This window comes from Poecile atricapillus, chromosome 35, assembly GCF_030490865.1.
Source record: "Poecile atricapillus isolate bPoeAtr1 chromosome 35, bPoeAtr1.hap1, whole genome shotgun sequence".
Classification (NCBI taxonomy): Eukaryota; Metazoa; Chordata; class Aves; order Passeriformes; family Paridae; genus Poecile; species Poecile atricapillus.
The window spans coordinates 1,797,081-1,812,313 of record NC_081283.1 but is presented as its reverse complement, the minus strand read 5'-3'; the positions used below and the strand labels follow the sequence as shown (position 1 = coordinate 1,812,313).

Below are 15,233 nucleotides of genomic sequence, written 5' to 3'. Positions count from 1 at the left end.
CAGAGCAGATTAACTGAGCTCCTCAGGGCCTGGGCACCACAGGCAGGGAAGCTCTTGGCACAGCCCTGGCTGCAGCTCAGCTCCCAAAGCTGCAGCAGCAACGAGGTTTGTGCTCCATTCTGGAGGAGTTCTTCTCCAACCCCACAGATATGAGACCTGTCCTTGCTGTCCTGAAGAGCCCTGACACAGGCAGACCCCAGGACACAGCCCCTGTGACGGTGCTGAGGACACTGCATCTTCCAGGACAGCCTGGTGAGGCAGGTGACGGCCCAAGGAGAGGGACAAAGCTGCTCCTGCTTGGCTCAGATCCTCCTGTCCTGTCCCACACAGAGCTGCCCCATCTCCAGAGCTTTGGCTGGGAGAGCAGAGCACAGCAGGGATGAGGTTTTGTCCCTTTTCATCCTGTTCTTTGTCCCCACACCTCAGCAGCCAGGGCTGTGCCCGGTGACTCATCAGCCTCACTCCAGCCCTTTCATCCATGGGAAAACTGCTTAACAAGAAAATGCTGCTCAAACATGTTCCCAGTGCCCTCAGCAGCTCCTGTGGCTGAGATGGAGCCTGAGACACTTCAGTGTCACCATTAAGCCATCCAGCCTTGATAATCAGGGATTAGGGACAACCCTGCCTGATCCTAATGCTATCCTGGCACTGTAAGGGCAGGGATTTCCTATTCTTCTGGGGAACAAGAGGTGGAATGGTTTGAAAACTGCTGGAATTCCTCTCTGCCATTCCCACCCCCTTTTTTTAATTGATGGATCAGCCAAAAAAGGACTTGAAATTGATGTTGCAAAGAGAACACCTTCAGTAACTCCAGGAGCAGCAGTGCACAGGGGGATTCAGCAGGACGTGGCACAAAATAAATCACACAGAGATCTCTACAAATCTGCCTCTGTCTGTGAGAGCTACAAGCAAAGCATTCTGTGGAGAGTCAGATGAGGAAAAAGAACCATTTTAGAGTCATGCAGGGCTTTGGAGACACCTCCAGGGGCTGCAGGGCAGCACTCACCTGCTGTCCGTGAGGTATCCGTTCTGGCCAGACTGGAAAGAAAAGGGAGACTTAGTAACTCTGAAAGAACAAATCCAGGTGATTCCAAAGGTGGGGCTGGGACAACAGAGTGTGCTGAGGTGTGGTGTTGAGCCTCCTGCACACCAGCTCCCTGTGGATCTCCATCCAGGCCCTTTTCTGATCCCTGTGACCCTGAGACGTCTCAAATCTGAGTCCTCAGCTCCCTCCTCCACTGAGGCAGCTTTGATGGTATCTTTGTCCATGTGACAGTCAAGGCCAGGCATACAAAGGGGTTTTATGTCCTAAATGCAGCATTTGGAGCTGATTCCAGCTGGGAGTGCCCCTGGAGCAGCCTCTGAGCCAGATGTGAGTTGGGACACTGCCCCAAGCACAGAGCAGGGATTTCAGGAAGCCATAACCAAGCTGGACACTTCATGAGAGACAATAAACACCCTGCCAATTCCTGGGAATGCCCAAATTCCTCCTAGGAAGGCCTAAATTCCTCCTGGAAAGGCAGAGCCCTGCACTGCTGGGTCATGAGGTAGAAGCTGCAACATTGGGAAGAAACTGGGAAATGCAGCTGCCACTCGCTTTGGGACAGGAAATGGTTTTCTGATCACTCCAAAAATGCCACTGCATAAACTTAGAATATTTTGGGTAACAAGGAACAAGACTGCATCCATTCCTCCCTAAATTTTAGGGAAGGAGCAGATCAGAGGCTGCAGGTGTGGCTCCTCCACCCCAGTATCTCAGACATCTTTGTTGGGAGCTGGAATTCATCCAGCTGGAATTCATTCAGTGGCACATCACCAAAATTCTGGCAAATTGGTAGAAAAGGCAACGACAAGATCTGACCTCTTGGCTTATTCAAGGCCACCTTCTGCCCCAAAGCTCCAGGAGGATCCTGGCAGGTGAGAGATCCAAACTTACCTCTCGTGCAAATATCCGCTCCCTGACCCGCTGATATTCCTCCTCTCGCTCTTCTATGGATTTGCTCCTTCTCCCATCCTGCAAGGGGAGTCTGATCTGAAGGGACAAACACAGCTCAGGGGTCAGCAGTTGCCAGCGGGAGCAGTCAGCTGCTGGGAATTTTGGGTAGGATGTGGATTATGTGGTGTCTGGATGCAGTGATCCAACCTCTGCCTTTGGACCTACCTTTGGGACATCTGAGTCCAGGGATGAACCTCCCAGAGGTGCCAGGATGTTCATCCCTGGACATTCCCAAGCACAACCAGCCTGCCTGAGCTGATCAGGAATATCAGCAGCAGTCTGGTCCCAGGGGGAAGAGCTAAAGGTCACTCTTTGGAGCATGTGCTGATGCTCCTGCTCCTGTGTGGATTCTGTGCCCTGAGTGCCACATGGGGAAACCAAAAACTGGCACTGACTGCAATGACCAGCTTCTCATCCCAACTGGAATTCAGGAACAGGTCCCACAGCACAGCACAGAGCTGGGGTGATGTGACTCTGGGCTCAGATGGGAACAAATTCCCCCCTGTGAGGGTGGGGAGGCCCTGGCACAGGCTGCTCAGGGAAACAGTGGCTGCCTCAGCCCTGGAAGTGTCCAAAGCCAGGCTGGAGGGGACTTGGAGCAACCTGGGATAGTGGAAGGTGTCCCTGCCCATGGCAGGGGTGGAACTGGATGAGCTTTAAGGTCTTTTCCAACCCAAATCATTCCATGTTTCTATGAAGATGGGAGCTACAAGACCCTGAGATCCCTGGGGAAGGGCATGACTTGCTGCAAGCCCCAGGAAAAAAGAAGGGAAAGCAACACTCAGCTGAGGGATATTCCCAAAGAAACCTTGGAAAAAGCCTCCACACTAAAACCTGACCTAGCTCCCAGTTGATTTTAGGATATGGACACATACACCCATATAACCCATACAAATTCTTCATCCATTTCCATAATATTTAGAAAAGTTTTCATGAAATTCAGATGCTGCTGCTTGGGTGGGGTGGGAGCTCCTATTAAGTGTCACCTCAGGAAACCCAAGAGAATTTTAGAGCTGTTCTTGTCTTGTGACCAGTCACATCTTCCAAAGGCCCCACTGCCACCCCTCACCTGGTTATCATCCCGATCCATGCTGGTGTCATCCCGTTTTAGGATAAACCTCTGCGGGAACTCTGCGTTCTTCTCATCCTTGATGTGCTCAGAGAACCTCTGCTCAGGGCTGCAAGAAAACCAGCCCTTGTTAGGAGGGAAAAAACGGGCCCAGAACATGCCAGGATATTTGTCGTGTGAAATTTCAGCTCTGGCTAAAAGCAACAAGAGCTCCTGTCCCTTCTCCAGGAACTATGGAGAGGCAGCGAGGGCTGGAAGGAAAAGATTCTTCCCTGTTCCTTCATTCCATGTTCCTGATATTTCTAGAGAGGGATCTCCTCTTCTTATGAGACAAAAAATAAAATGTGGTGTGGAACCCATCCTGCTACAGAGCATTCCTGGGCTGTGGGGAAGGGAAAAAGGGGAAGGGAAAAAGAGGAAGTTCAGGGAAGGGAAGTTTAGGAAGGGAAGTTCAGGGAAGGGAAGGGAAGGAAAGGGAAGGGAAGTTCAGGGAAGGGAAGTTCAAGGAAGGAAAAGGAAGTTCAGGGACGGGAAGGGAAGTTGAAGGAAGGAAAGGGAAGTTCAGGGAAGGAAAGGAAAGTTCAGGGAAGGAAAGGAAGATCAAGGAAGGAAAATTAAGTTCAGGGAAGAAAAGGGAAATTGAGGGAAGGAAAGGAAAATTGAGGGAAGGAAAGGGAAGTTCAGGGAAGGGAAGGGAAGTTCAGGGAAGTTCAGGGAAGGGAAGTTCAGGGAAGTTCAGGGAAGGGAAGTTCAGGGAAGGGAAGTTCAGGGAAGGGAAGTTCAGGGAAGGGAAGTTCAGGGAAGGGAAGTTCAGGGAAGGGAAGGGAAGTTCAGGGAAGGGAAGGGAAGTTCAGGGAAGGAAAGGGAAGTTCAGGGAAGGAAAGGGAAGATCAGAGAAGGAAAGGGAAGATCAGGGAAGTTCAGGGAAGTTCAAGGAAGGAAAGGGAAGTTCAAGGAAGGAAAGGGAACTCACATTCGTGTGTTACTGGTCTTGTTGATGATCACGGCCTTCCCGGTCTGATCCACGTTGTGATCCATCCCGAAATAGGCCGCGACCCGGTGGAGCAGCATCCGGTGGTACGAGGTCATCTGGGGGAACTTCTTGAACTGATTGCTGGCAAGAGGGACACAGGGTTGGAGCTCCAAGCAGTCAGTCATGTCAGGATGTACAAGAGAACAGCCTCCTCACCAGCGTGTCCCTTCTCCCCTGGGAGCCCAAATTCCTAAACTCTCCACACAAATCTCTTTTGCTCGATGATCACTTACTTGTTATCACTAATGAACTCCAGAATCTCCTGTTCCAACTTGAGCAGCATCATTCTATCCCTGTCAGGAAAAAAGAAAGAAAAAGGTCACTTTAGGGACAGTGGAACAGCCTTTTCTGCTCTCAGCCCCTCTCCTGCAGCAGAAAAAACCACAGGAGCAGGTGACACTTGATTTCAGGTGTTAACAGAATGAGCTAAAAACACCCTGCTTTTCAAATATACTAAACTGAACACCAGATTTTTTCCACTTTAAGGTTGTTTTGCTAACAGTGCTTGGCTTTGGAAAGCCTGAATCCCTGCTCTGCTGGAAGCTCCACTGCTGGAGACTCCAATTCTGCTATTCCTTTGCCAGCCAGTCCCTCAATCCCACTGATTATTCCTGCAGCAGCTCCTTCACAGGCTGACACTTGACAACCATTTATAGAAAAGGGTTTAAAGCAATCAGAATTATTTCTTTGCATTCAAACAGATTATTTGTCCTTCTCTCTCTCTCCATCACACACAATTCCATGCTTGGAACTAAACGGGAGATGAAATTACACTTGTGCTTTTAGTTTCTACATTGTCCCAGCTCTGGTAACTCTTGGAATTCCAAAGAGGAAAAACCAAAAACACTTGCAGGTACTGTAACCCCCCAGGATACAGGAATACCCACAGACTGGGACACACAGACCCCTCAGGGAGTTGTTTTACTGACCAGGACCTACCGTGGGTTTTTTTTCAGTGTATTTACTAAAAATTCATGCAAATCTATTCCAGTGGAGTCTGTATATTCCTGGCTGGAATCTGAAAAAAACAACAATGGCAGCAGAACAAATTAACAAACCACTGAGACAGCACAGGGGGAAGGAGGAGGAGGAGGAGGAGGAGGAGGAGGAGGAGGAGGAGGAGGAGGAGGAGGAGGAGAAGGAGGAGGAGGAGGAGGAGGAGGAGAAGGAGGAGGAGGAGGAGAAGGAGGAGAAGGAGGAGAAGGAGGAGAAGGAGGAGGAGGAGGAGGAGGAGGAGGAGGAGGAGGAGGAGGAGGAGGAGGAGGAGGAGGAGGAGGAGGAGGAGGAGAAGGAGGAGGAGGAGGAGAAGGAGGAGAAGGAGGAGAAGGAGGAGAAGGAGGAGAAGGAGGAGAAGGAGGAGAAGGAGGAGAAGGAGGAGAAGGAGGAGAAGGAGGAGAAGGAGGAGGAGAAGGAGGGTTGTGTCTCTGTGTGCATGAGGATGATGTTCCCACATTTCCCAGTCTAACCCAGGGATTAAGCCCCCTTTTCCCAGGACAGCAGGACCAGCACACAAGGCACTCCAAGACCTTGTTAGGAGGATGACAGAGAGAGGGAGATGGGATGGGTTTGTGGAAGGACACATTGGTCCCAAAACCACCCCTGGCACCACGCTCCGGACACTCCTTGCTGTCACAGCACGTCCTTGCAGGTGTATATTCCACACTTTGGTCCAAGCAATTTCTGCCTTACAATCCTTCAGTCCTGCAGGCTCTGGGATTCCCTGCTGGCCTGTGTTTCCCCTCTTCCCACACCCTTTTGAATTTAAAAATAATTGCAGAATAAACCAGTGAAACCAAATCAGCACCAGTACGGAGCTGCCCTACAGAGATTTTGGTGGAATTTATTCCCCAGATCCAATGTGTCTCTTTTAGCCATTTTTATGGCTATAAAAAGTCTGTTGGGAATATGTCAGCCTGGAGAATCCCTCCCTTTCTCCATGCTCTGATCTGGAAGGATGTGGATCCATCCCAGGCAGTGCCCAAGGCCAGGCTGGACAGGGCTTGGAGCAACCTGGGCTAGTGGGAGGTGTCCCTGCCCAGGCAGGGGGTGGGATGGGATGAGTGTGGGTCAACCTGGAGAAGAGAAGAATCCAGAGAGACCCTGGTGCCCCCTCCAGTGCCTAATGGAGCTCCAGGAGAGCTGGAGAGGGACTGGGGACAAGGGATGGAGGGACAGGACACAGGGAATGGCTCCCAGTGCCAGAGGGCAGGGATGGACGGGATATTGGGCAGGAATTGTTCCCTGTGAGGGTGGGCAGGCCCTGGCACAGGGTGCCCAGAGAAGCTGTGGCTGCCCCTGGATCCCTGGAAGTGCCCAAGGCCAGGCTGGACAGGGCTTGGAGCATCCTGGGATGGTGGAAGGTGTCCCTGCCCATGGCAGGGGTGGAACTGGATGAGCTTTAAGCTCACTTCCCACCCAAACCATTCCAGGATTCCCTGATGCTGTCAACCCCACAGTCCTGCAGAGCAGCAGAGACAGCCAAGCACCTGTCCAACACCTGCCCCACTTCCAGAGAATTCCCAGAGCAGGTGAGCAGCACCTGCCCAGTTCAAACCAGCACCTGACCTCGAGAGAGCATCTTCCTTGGTGTTTTTTCCTTATTCTTGTCTTTTTCTTCTTTCTCCACCCCATCTTTGGTGGATTTCTCCTCTTCCTTGTCAGAGGGGCAGCTCACGTGCAGCTGGATGATGTCCTGGGGTGAAACAAAGGAGGATGGAGGCCCTCAGACATTCCCTGAGCCAAAGCCATGGCTGGAGATGCCAGTGGATGAGAAAAGCACCACGGGAAGGTCTCAGCCAGCTCTTGTGGGAATTTCTTGGCTCTCCAAGACACAGGAGAGAAATACACGGATCATTTCTAGCAAAACACGGATTTCCTGTGCTTCCACACTCCTAAATTTGTCTCATTCTGGGCTTACCTGAGACTCCAGCAGCCCATCCACAAAGGGGCCCGAGGATTCCTCACACACAGCCAAACTCCTGACCAGTTTAAGCTTTGAGTTAGACTGGAAAAGGTAAAAAGAAGGGAGTGGTTACAACACCTCAGCCAAAACTCACTTGAATTCCTGCAGCTGCACTCCCAAGGCACTTGTGCAGCCATTCCCAATTAAACTGCTCAAAAAGAGGGATATTCTCCTCAATGTACAGAGATATGCAATGACTTGGAATCCCTGAACAATGAGTTATTTTATTCCTTCAGCCTTTGAATCAAATTTTAGATGGGAAATTCCTTGCCCTCCCTGACTTCCAGAGAGAGCAATTCCAGCCTTTATCCTGATAGAAAGGAGCGCTGGAGCTCCAGCACGTGGAAATCCCTGTCCTGAACCATCATCTGCTTCACGTGGCTTCCAGAGACAGGAAAGGCTCAGGGGCATCCTAAGGCTGGGATCAGGATTCAGAACATCTGGATGGGAAATGGGGATGGCAGCAGAGCTCCTACCTTGGCTCTTTTCCTGGCGTGTCCGTGACCCGATGTTCGCTTCTGTGGAGTGAGAAAAGGGAAGGTAAGAAGCTTAACCTGGAAGTTTTCTGCCATTGCTGGGACACAAAAGGGGATCATGACAGAGCTGTCCCTGTCTGGAGAGCCACCAAACACAGAAATCTCCCCCACTCCATTCCAAAGTGCCCAGTCAGGCTCTCCCTGCACAGCTCCGGGTCTGCCGGTGCAGCTGTGAGCACATCTGGCAGATGTGCCAGCCCACAGCTGGAATGGCAGCAGCATCCAGCAGGCAGCTGAGGGTGGGAACTGCATCAAGCTCCACCAGGAGCCACAAGCACAAGTGGCAGGAGAGCAGAGCAGCAGGAATGAGTCCCAGCACCCGCAAATGATGCTTGCACAGAGGTTTTTTTCATTTATTGAAATGAAATCCCAAAACATTCCCGTCCTATTTTTAACTGAAGCGAAGCAATAGTCAAGCAGCATTCCTGAAACCAAGCTCTCCCTGGATGCCTTCACTTGACATGAAGTCATTAACTCATCCTTAGATCAAAGAAAGGAGTAAGAGGGAGGTGACAGCCCTGGCACCAGAACCTGGGGATGGAGCACGAGTGTCCCCCAGGGAATATTTCAGTTATTCCACTCCCAGGCTCAGGGAATATTTCAATCACTCTGGCCAGGACAGATTTGGCTGAAGAGGAAGGGAACAGCCTGCACAGCGTGGTGTCCCTGTGGAAAAGGGGGCACAAGCTCTGGATCCTTTGGGAAGGGATGGGAACCAGCAGGTGAGGGCCCAGCTCTCCCTGCCCACACTCACCTGAGATTCCTGGCGCACACTGACCTCCTCCCCCCCATCCTTCTCCACTTCCTCCTTGCTTGGTGACCTGGATACATATTTGGTTTTGTTCACAGATTCCTCAACCACCTTTTTTTCTGATTCCTTCATAATTTCCAGGGACTCCTGTGCCGTGTTGCTGTTGGACATCTTCAGAGCCCTCCGACGCAGCGACGGGCACCTGCAGGACAAGGGACACCACAGCTCAGGGGGTGCACAGAGCTTCCCTCTGGACACAAACTCTTGCACACACAGGTTGGAACTTCCTTGGAACCCACCTCGTGCACATATCCCAAACCAAGCACTTGGATCAAGCCCACCGACTCAAGCCCTGGGTGCAGCCCCAGTTTGAGCCCACCTGGCAGGAGCTCCGTGGCTCTCACCAGGATTTTGGAGCCACCAGGGCTGGAAAAAGTCCCTGAGGTAGAACAGAGGTCCTGAGGCACGTGAGTGATGGAGAGAGAAAAGACTGAGGGCAGCTCTAAACCAGCAAACATCACACAGGTGAAATAAATTCCAACAGCCAGAGCTGTGCTCTGCCCCAGGGCAAACCACCACCAAAAATCTGCATTTCCCCAAATCCCAGCCCAGTTCTTTTTGTAATCAGTCAAATCTTCAGTGAGAAAATAGCCTTGTACTAAAAACATGCTCTGTGAGATAAGGTAACTCTGCTATCTCCTTCTGATCAGATACTTCATGACAAGTGGGACTCAAATTACACATTAAGACAAAAATTCCTGATAAAGTTGCATTTAATTGCTTCTCTTTGATTAGCAAGAAACAGGCAGCCCATGGAGCCCCTGGAAGCACCTCTGGATTAGAGTGGAGCCTGGGCAGGGCAGTGGCTGTGCTTTGCTGTGCTGACAGCCTCAACCAGGGCCTGCTCATCAAATTAAGTATTAATTCCAAACTGATTCCCTGGAATGAAAACATCAGCCCTGCCCCTACAGCTCATCAGGAGCTGGAGTGCCAGGAATGGCTTCCCACTGCCAGAGGGCAGGATAGGTGGGATATTGGGAAGGAATTCCTCCCTGAGAGGAAGCTGTGGCTCCCTGGATCCCTGGAAGTGTCCCAGGCCAGGCTGGACAGGGCTTGGAGAACCCTGGGGTAGTGGAAGGTGTCCCTGCCCATGGCAGGGGTGGAACTGGATGAGCTTTAAGGTCCCTCCCAACTCAAACCATTCCATGATTTTATGATTCCAGTTGCTCAGAGCAGGTCTCAGAGTCTGAGCAAGGACTAAAACAGCTCCACGGGGTTGTGGAGGGATGTGGCACCAGGAAATGCCTTTGGAGAGACAAATTTTCAAAAAGGGGAGCCTAAATCAGAGCGAGGCTCAAACAAAACACCTTGTACCAGAAAACACATGTTCAACATCTCATTTTCTATTCCTTTGGCAGAATGTGGCTGAAACAGAGTCAAAACTCATGGAGATTTATTGACTCCTGACTCTGCACAGAAACAGCTGATAATCCTGGACTATTCCCCTTTAATTTGTGGAGCTGCTGAACACAAAATGTGTATTTGACATTTATGAAGTTACTGGAATTGGTTCCAGACACAGAAAGCAGGAGAATGCAGTGAGCTGCCTCCATTCCATGGATTCTTACGGGGGATTTAATTAATTTGTTAAGACATGGAGGGCAGGTGCCCCAGGGTGGCTGGAAAATGCCAGATCCAGTGGGACAATGGCACAGGACTGACACAGGGAGGCAGCTTGGCCACCTCAGCTTCCTGAATTCCATCACCACCTGCTCAAGGCTGGCCACGAGTGAGGCTGCTGCCAGTCCAGAGCCACACACGGGACAACCAGGAAAGGAAAAAGCTACTGAACTCAAGGCTAAGCAGCACCTTGAGTGGGTGGGAAATATCCCAGAAAATTCATGGGAAAAAGCATCCATCCTCCAGCTGCAGGGGGCTGTCCTCACCCCAGTGGGCTGAGATCCAGCAGTGCTGTTCCCAGGGATGCTGCACAGGGTGACGAGCCCCACACGAGGGAATCCCACGCTGCTCCAACAGGAATTAGGTCAGGAAGGGAAAAGGGAACACTGTGCCTGATGCGCCTCATTCGTGGGAGGATTGTGCAGGGTGTGAAGGTGGTAAACTCTGCCTCCCCTCACCCCAAAACACTCCACACTGTAGGAAACTGCTCCAACCTCATGCCCAAGCTGGGGGCTTAAACATTCCAAGATGATCTGGAGCAGATTTGGGGAAGGGAGGGAGGAGGCAGCACCGGAACTGCACACATGACACTCAAATAAAGGAGCAGGTTTTGTACAGCTCATTCCCTTTGCACCACCCACCCTCCAACAAGCTTTTCCCCCCAAGCCAAACACCTCAGCCAAATATAAGAAGGATAACAGGATCTTTTCCCGACATGCTGCCATGTAACTTCAGCATCACACAGGGAATATGATCAGATTTCCCAGAAAAGACAACTCAGAGCCACAGAACTGACATTTATCAGCTGCCCCCTCCTGTTACAGCTTCCTTCCCCGCCAGGCAGCCTCCAGGACATTTCCCTGCACGCAGAATCCGGGGAAGATCTGTGCACTGCTGCTTTCCAGAGGAGGATTCCTTGCGGGATGAATGAATCAGCCCCGCTCCCTCGGGCAGCCGTGGGACGCAGAGAGGGGGTGGCAGACACGAGTGACGGTGACAGACGGGGCTTGTGGAGAGTGTGGAAGTTCAGAGGACTCAGGGGTGGGTGGGACTGAGCTGGGCCTCGGGAGAGAGAGAGAATTACACCAAATCTGTGTCAGGAAAGAGGATAGAGCAAAGGTGGGAGAAGGTGGAAGGGAGGAGGTGGGGGAGGTGTTGTTGCTGTTTTGGTTTGGGGATGAAGATTGGCAAAGCAACTGGGCCAGTGACAGCAGTGACTGGGCATACTGGGAATGCTGGCCAAGGGCCAGGGAGTCGGGACACATTTAAATCCTCCTCCTCACTCCAGAAAGGAACATGGAATTCCACCTCTGCTGCCTTCTTGCCACCCGCAGTTTGCAGCTGCCGAGCCCTGGGAATGCAGCAGCAGCTCCTGGTTGGGCAGGGAATAAAAGCAAGAAAGTTCTGCATTTCCAGTTCAGATGGATCCGGCAGCAGATCTGGAAAAGGCAGGAAGCTCCTGCTAAATAAACTCTCTTCCTGGCCTTGTTTCTCAGGGAACAGACCTGCTCCTGAGCTAAATGAGGGTGCAAAGGAGACATATGGCTGCTGGGTGCAGCTGCCCACACACGGCTCCGGTGCTGCAGCGGGATGGAGGGATCTGAGGTGGGGATGGAGGGATCTGAGGTGGGGATGGAGGGATCTGAGGTGGGGATGGAGGGATCTGAGGTGGGGACAGAGGGATCTGAGGTGGGGATGGAGGGATGTGAGGTGGGGACGGAGGGATCTGAGGTGGGGATGGAGGGATCTGAGGTGGGGATGGAGGGAGCTGAGGTGGGGATGGAGGGAGCTGAGGTGGGGATGGAGGGAGCTGAGGTGGGGATGGAGGGAGCTGAGGTGGGGATGGAGGGATCTGAGGTGGGGATGGAGGGATCTGAGGTGCCTCAGCCTCTCCCTCGCAGGTTTCAGGGCTAAGGAAACAGGAGGTGAAGGAGGGCATTGTCCAGCTCTGGGACAGCCTCACCTCCAGTCCTGTGGGGGCAGTTTTAGGTCCCACAGTATAAGAGGATCTATGGGGGGCAACCAAAAGAAGGACATGGAGATAGAGAAGGATCTGGAAGGAGCAGCTCTGGACACTTGGATTGTTCATCCCAACCTGCAGCTTCCTCTTGAGCACCAGTCTCTGTTCTCTGGTGACCCAGGACTCAAGGGAACGGCTGGAGCTGTGTCAGGGGAGGTTTAGGTTGGATATCAGAAAAAGGTTTTCCCCCAGAGGGTGGTGGGGCACTGACCAGGCTCCCCAGGGAATGGGCACAGCCCCAAAGCTGCCAGAGCTCCAGGAATGTTCGGGCAACACTCTCAGGAGCAGAGTGGGATTGTTGGGATGTCTTGTGCAGGGTTGGGAGTTGGACTCAGTGATCCTTGGGGCGCCTTGCAAATCAGGATATTCCAGGATTCCAGGTGGGCTTCACCTTCCCAGCACCTGCCCAAGCCATGGCCACAGGAACCAGTGCCAGTGCTTCAGCATTCCCACCTGGCTCCCAAGACAAGGCTCCTGCCTCCCTTCCCTCCATTTCCCTTGGTTATTAACCAGCTCTGCTTTGGCTGTCCCAGACTGGCTCCATGGGCCATTCAACAGGGCCGTGTCCCTGGCAGAGCTGCCACAAAAGGACCTTTATGACCCCTCCCAGCCCAAATCATGCCACGATTCCCCAGCGTTCCTCTCTGCCCTGTCTGGGGGCAGCAGCACCCAGCACCCATCACCACCCTCCCGCTGGGTACCGGTGATGCTCTGGCGAGCAATTCGCTCATTGGCGGCCCGGCAGCCAACGGGGAGCCGAGCTCCATGGCAACCAGGGCCTGTCGCCAGGAGCAACGGGCCGGGGGTGACTCAGGTCCCCCCTCCCCAGCGCGGCACAGGCTGCGGAAAAGGCTCCGCACAGGGAAAAGTGGAGGCGGTGGGGTGGGGAGGGGGCTGCCGATCCAGGCACGAAGCCCCTCGGGCTCTGCCGGGTCCTCTCCCTGCCCCAGGGATCGTCCCAGTGGCTCCTCCTCGGCCAGGGAAGAGCAGCTGGGACAATCCCGGCAGTCAGGGGCAGCTGCTGGGTGCAACAAGAGGGATGGAAGGATGTGTTAATATGATAAAAGCTCCTGAAACAGCTCCATCCTGAGCTCCACTCAGGCAAAACATCGCTGCACCAGCACCCCAGGGAAAGTCTGCAGGCTCGGCCAGAACTCCGACAGGTAAAGAACCTTTGGAGCTCGCTCCCCTTCCCTCCTGCTCCCAGTCAGGTAACAGCTCCCACTGGGACAAGCACCTGGCTCAGTGAGAAACCCCAAAAGCAGCAACACTCAAACTCCAAAGCCTCCTCTGCTGAATTCTCTCCCTATTCCTTATTATCAGTTGGAGAGGGATTGAATTCCTCCCTCCCTTCCAGCTCCTACAAAACTCAGCAAGATTCCCCACAGGAGGCCGGACATCTCTGCCTGCACAGTGCCTGTGCTTAGTCATTGCTTTAAATCCTAATCTCCACCCCCACATGACATCAAATTCTGAAATTATGATGCAGATGGAAGGGTTCGACTCCAGGTGAAAAGGGGAGAAATAACCTTATATGAACAAGGAGACAGGAAATGCAGGTGAGTCAAAGGGAATTCTGGAGAATCAGGAGGTTTCCTTGTGAAAAACGTCTCAAAGCACAACAACATTTCAGGGGGAATAAAATACTCTGACATTTTGTTACCTCCCTCCATCAAGGCAAGGACTAAACTCAGGAGAGCTGTCAACTTGTTCTCACTCTACTCCAGGAGTGTGACCAGGCCTACCAAAATAATTTGCATGTGATACCCAGGAATTGCATAAAGGTGGATAAAAGTTTTATAAACATTGATATTTCTTATTTTAGGAAGAAATTCCTCCCTGTGAGGGTGGGAAGGCCCTGGCACAGGGTGCCCAGAGAAGCTGTGGCTGCCCCTGGATCCCTGAAAGTGTCCAAGGCCAGGTCAGAGCAGCCTGGTCTAGTGGGAGGTGTCCCTCCATAGCAAGGGGGTGGAACTGGATGAGCTTTAAGGACCCTTCCCACCCAAACCATTCCATGATTCCATATTCAGATCCTTTCTTTCACTTTCCTCCCCTTTTGAGCCCTCTCATGTCTCACCTGGGCACACCTGAGCCACAGCCCCAGCTGTTTTCCAGCACTTCTGGGTATAAAAATCTCTTAAATACTCTGACTTGGGTGGGAAAACTTTGCTTAAATCTAATTTCCATGTGTGGAAAAGGAAACACAGAGAGTTCCTGCTGCAACTATCCTGTGCCACATCTCCCAGACACTGACAGGTTAACACTGGGAGAAAGGAACCAACTGCACAAACACCCCAGGAATTAAAGTCCTAAGGAATATTTCCCTAAGGAAAGTGGGATTAAACCATTTTAATTCCAAATTGTCCAAACCTGGAGCTCCCAGCATCAAGGCCAATCTCAGCCCTGCTCTCCCCTCAGGTAGGAAAAGGGACATTACTGATTTGATGTTAGAAAGAAAGGAAACAGAGATCCTGCTGCTCTCTTTTCCTTTGATTTCTGGGAGCTGCTTTAGGCAATGACCTTCTCACCCCTCCTTTCCAAAATCTGGGGGAGGAAAAAACCCAAAACCAACACCAAAAGAACCCCAAAGCTGTTAAAAAGTGAATGATCACCAGTGGCACAGCCCTGGAGAACGAAGGGCTTCCTGGAGAGGGAAATGCTGCTCCCAATGCAGCACTGAAGGTTTGTGGACAGTTCCTGAGGGTTCCTGGGCAGAACTACGGGAGAGAGGAAAGAAATCCAGGCTGAGAATCCCCTGTCAGAGCTCCCTGCTCCATTTCACACCACTTCCCACTTCCTCATCACGAGCTATTCCTGTATTCATCCAAAGAGCAGGGAACTGCTCCGGTGACGTCAAAGCAGTTTCCCAGCAACAATTAATGAGGGCTGTCCACCACAGGGGTTTCCTGAAAAGCGAACAAGGAATTATCCACCTACTTTCCACAGTGTCAGGATGCAATAGGACAGCATTGAGCAGGGATTTCTGTTAACCCTTCCATGGTTCAGCAGAAATCCCTGGGACAGCTCCTGATTTTTTTAGAGAACCCCAAGTAGAATTCCTTCTACCTGAGCCCATCTGTAATGAGGCACCTGCACCAGAGGTACAAACCACGAAAACATGGAAAACTCTTCTCCTGCTGGCACCTGCTCCTGTGCTGAGCCTGTGCCAGGCAGGAGTAGCAACAT

At 52.1% G+C, this 15,233-nt stretch overlaps 1 protein-coding gene across 5 annotated transcripts in view; it reads right to left on the bottom strand.

Annotated features, from left to right (window-relative positions):
• The window catches only part of R3HDM2 (R3H domain containing 2), a 40,784-nt gene that overhangs the window by 13,613 nt on the left and 11,938 nt on the right, over window positions 1-15,233 (bottom strand). For 3 of the 5 annotated variants that reach the window (XM_058861009.1, XM_058861011.1, XM_058861013.1), the window contains exons 2-11: window positions 8,351-8,549; window positions 7,537-7,578; window positions 7,016-7,102; window positions 6,664-6,790; window positions 5,038-5,116; window positions 4,332-4,391; window positions 4,039-4,179; window positions 3,066-3,174; window positions 1,937-2,032; window positions 1,007-1,038 (exon numbers count right to left, since the gene is read on the bottom strand). In XM_058861009.1, the coding sequence (XP_058716992.1) occupies window positions 1,007-1,038; window positions 1,937-2,032; window positions 3,066-3,174; window positions 4,039-4,179; window positions 4,332-4,391; window positions 5,038-5,116; window positions 6,664-6,790; window positions 7,016-7,102; window positions 7,537-7,578; window positions 8,351-8,518 (941 nt within the window). In that variant the 5' untranslated portion in view covers window positions 8,519-8,549. Of the gene's footprint in view, window positions 1-1,006; window positions 1,039-1,936; window positions 2,033-3,065; window positions 3,175-4,038; window positions 4,180-4,331; window positions 4,392-5,037; window positions 5,117-6,663; window positions 6,791-7,015; window positions 7,103-7,536; window positions 7,579-8,350; window positions 8,550-10,823; window positions 10,953-15,233 lie in introns of those variants that run through there. The other 2 variants (XM_058861012.1, XM_058861010.1) reach the window with 2 other exon arrangements.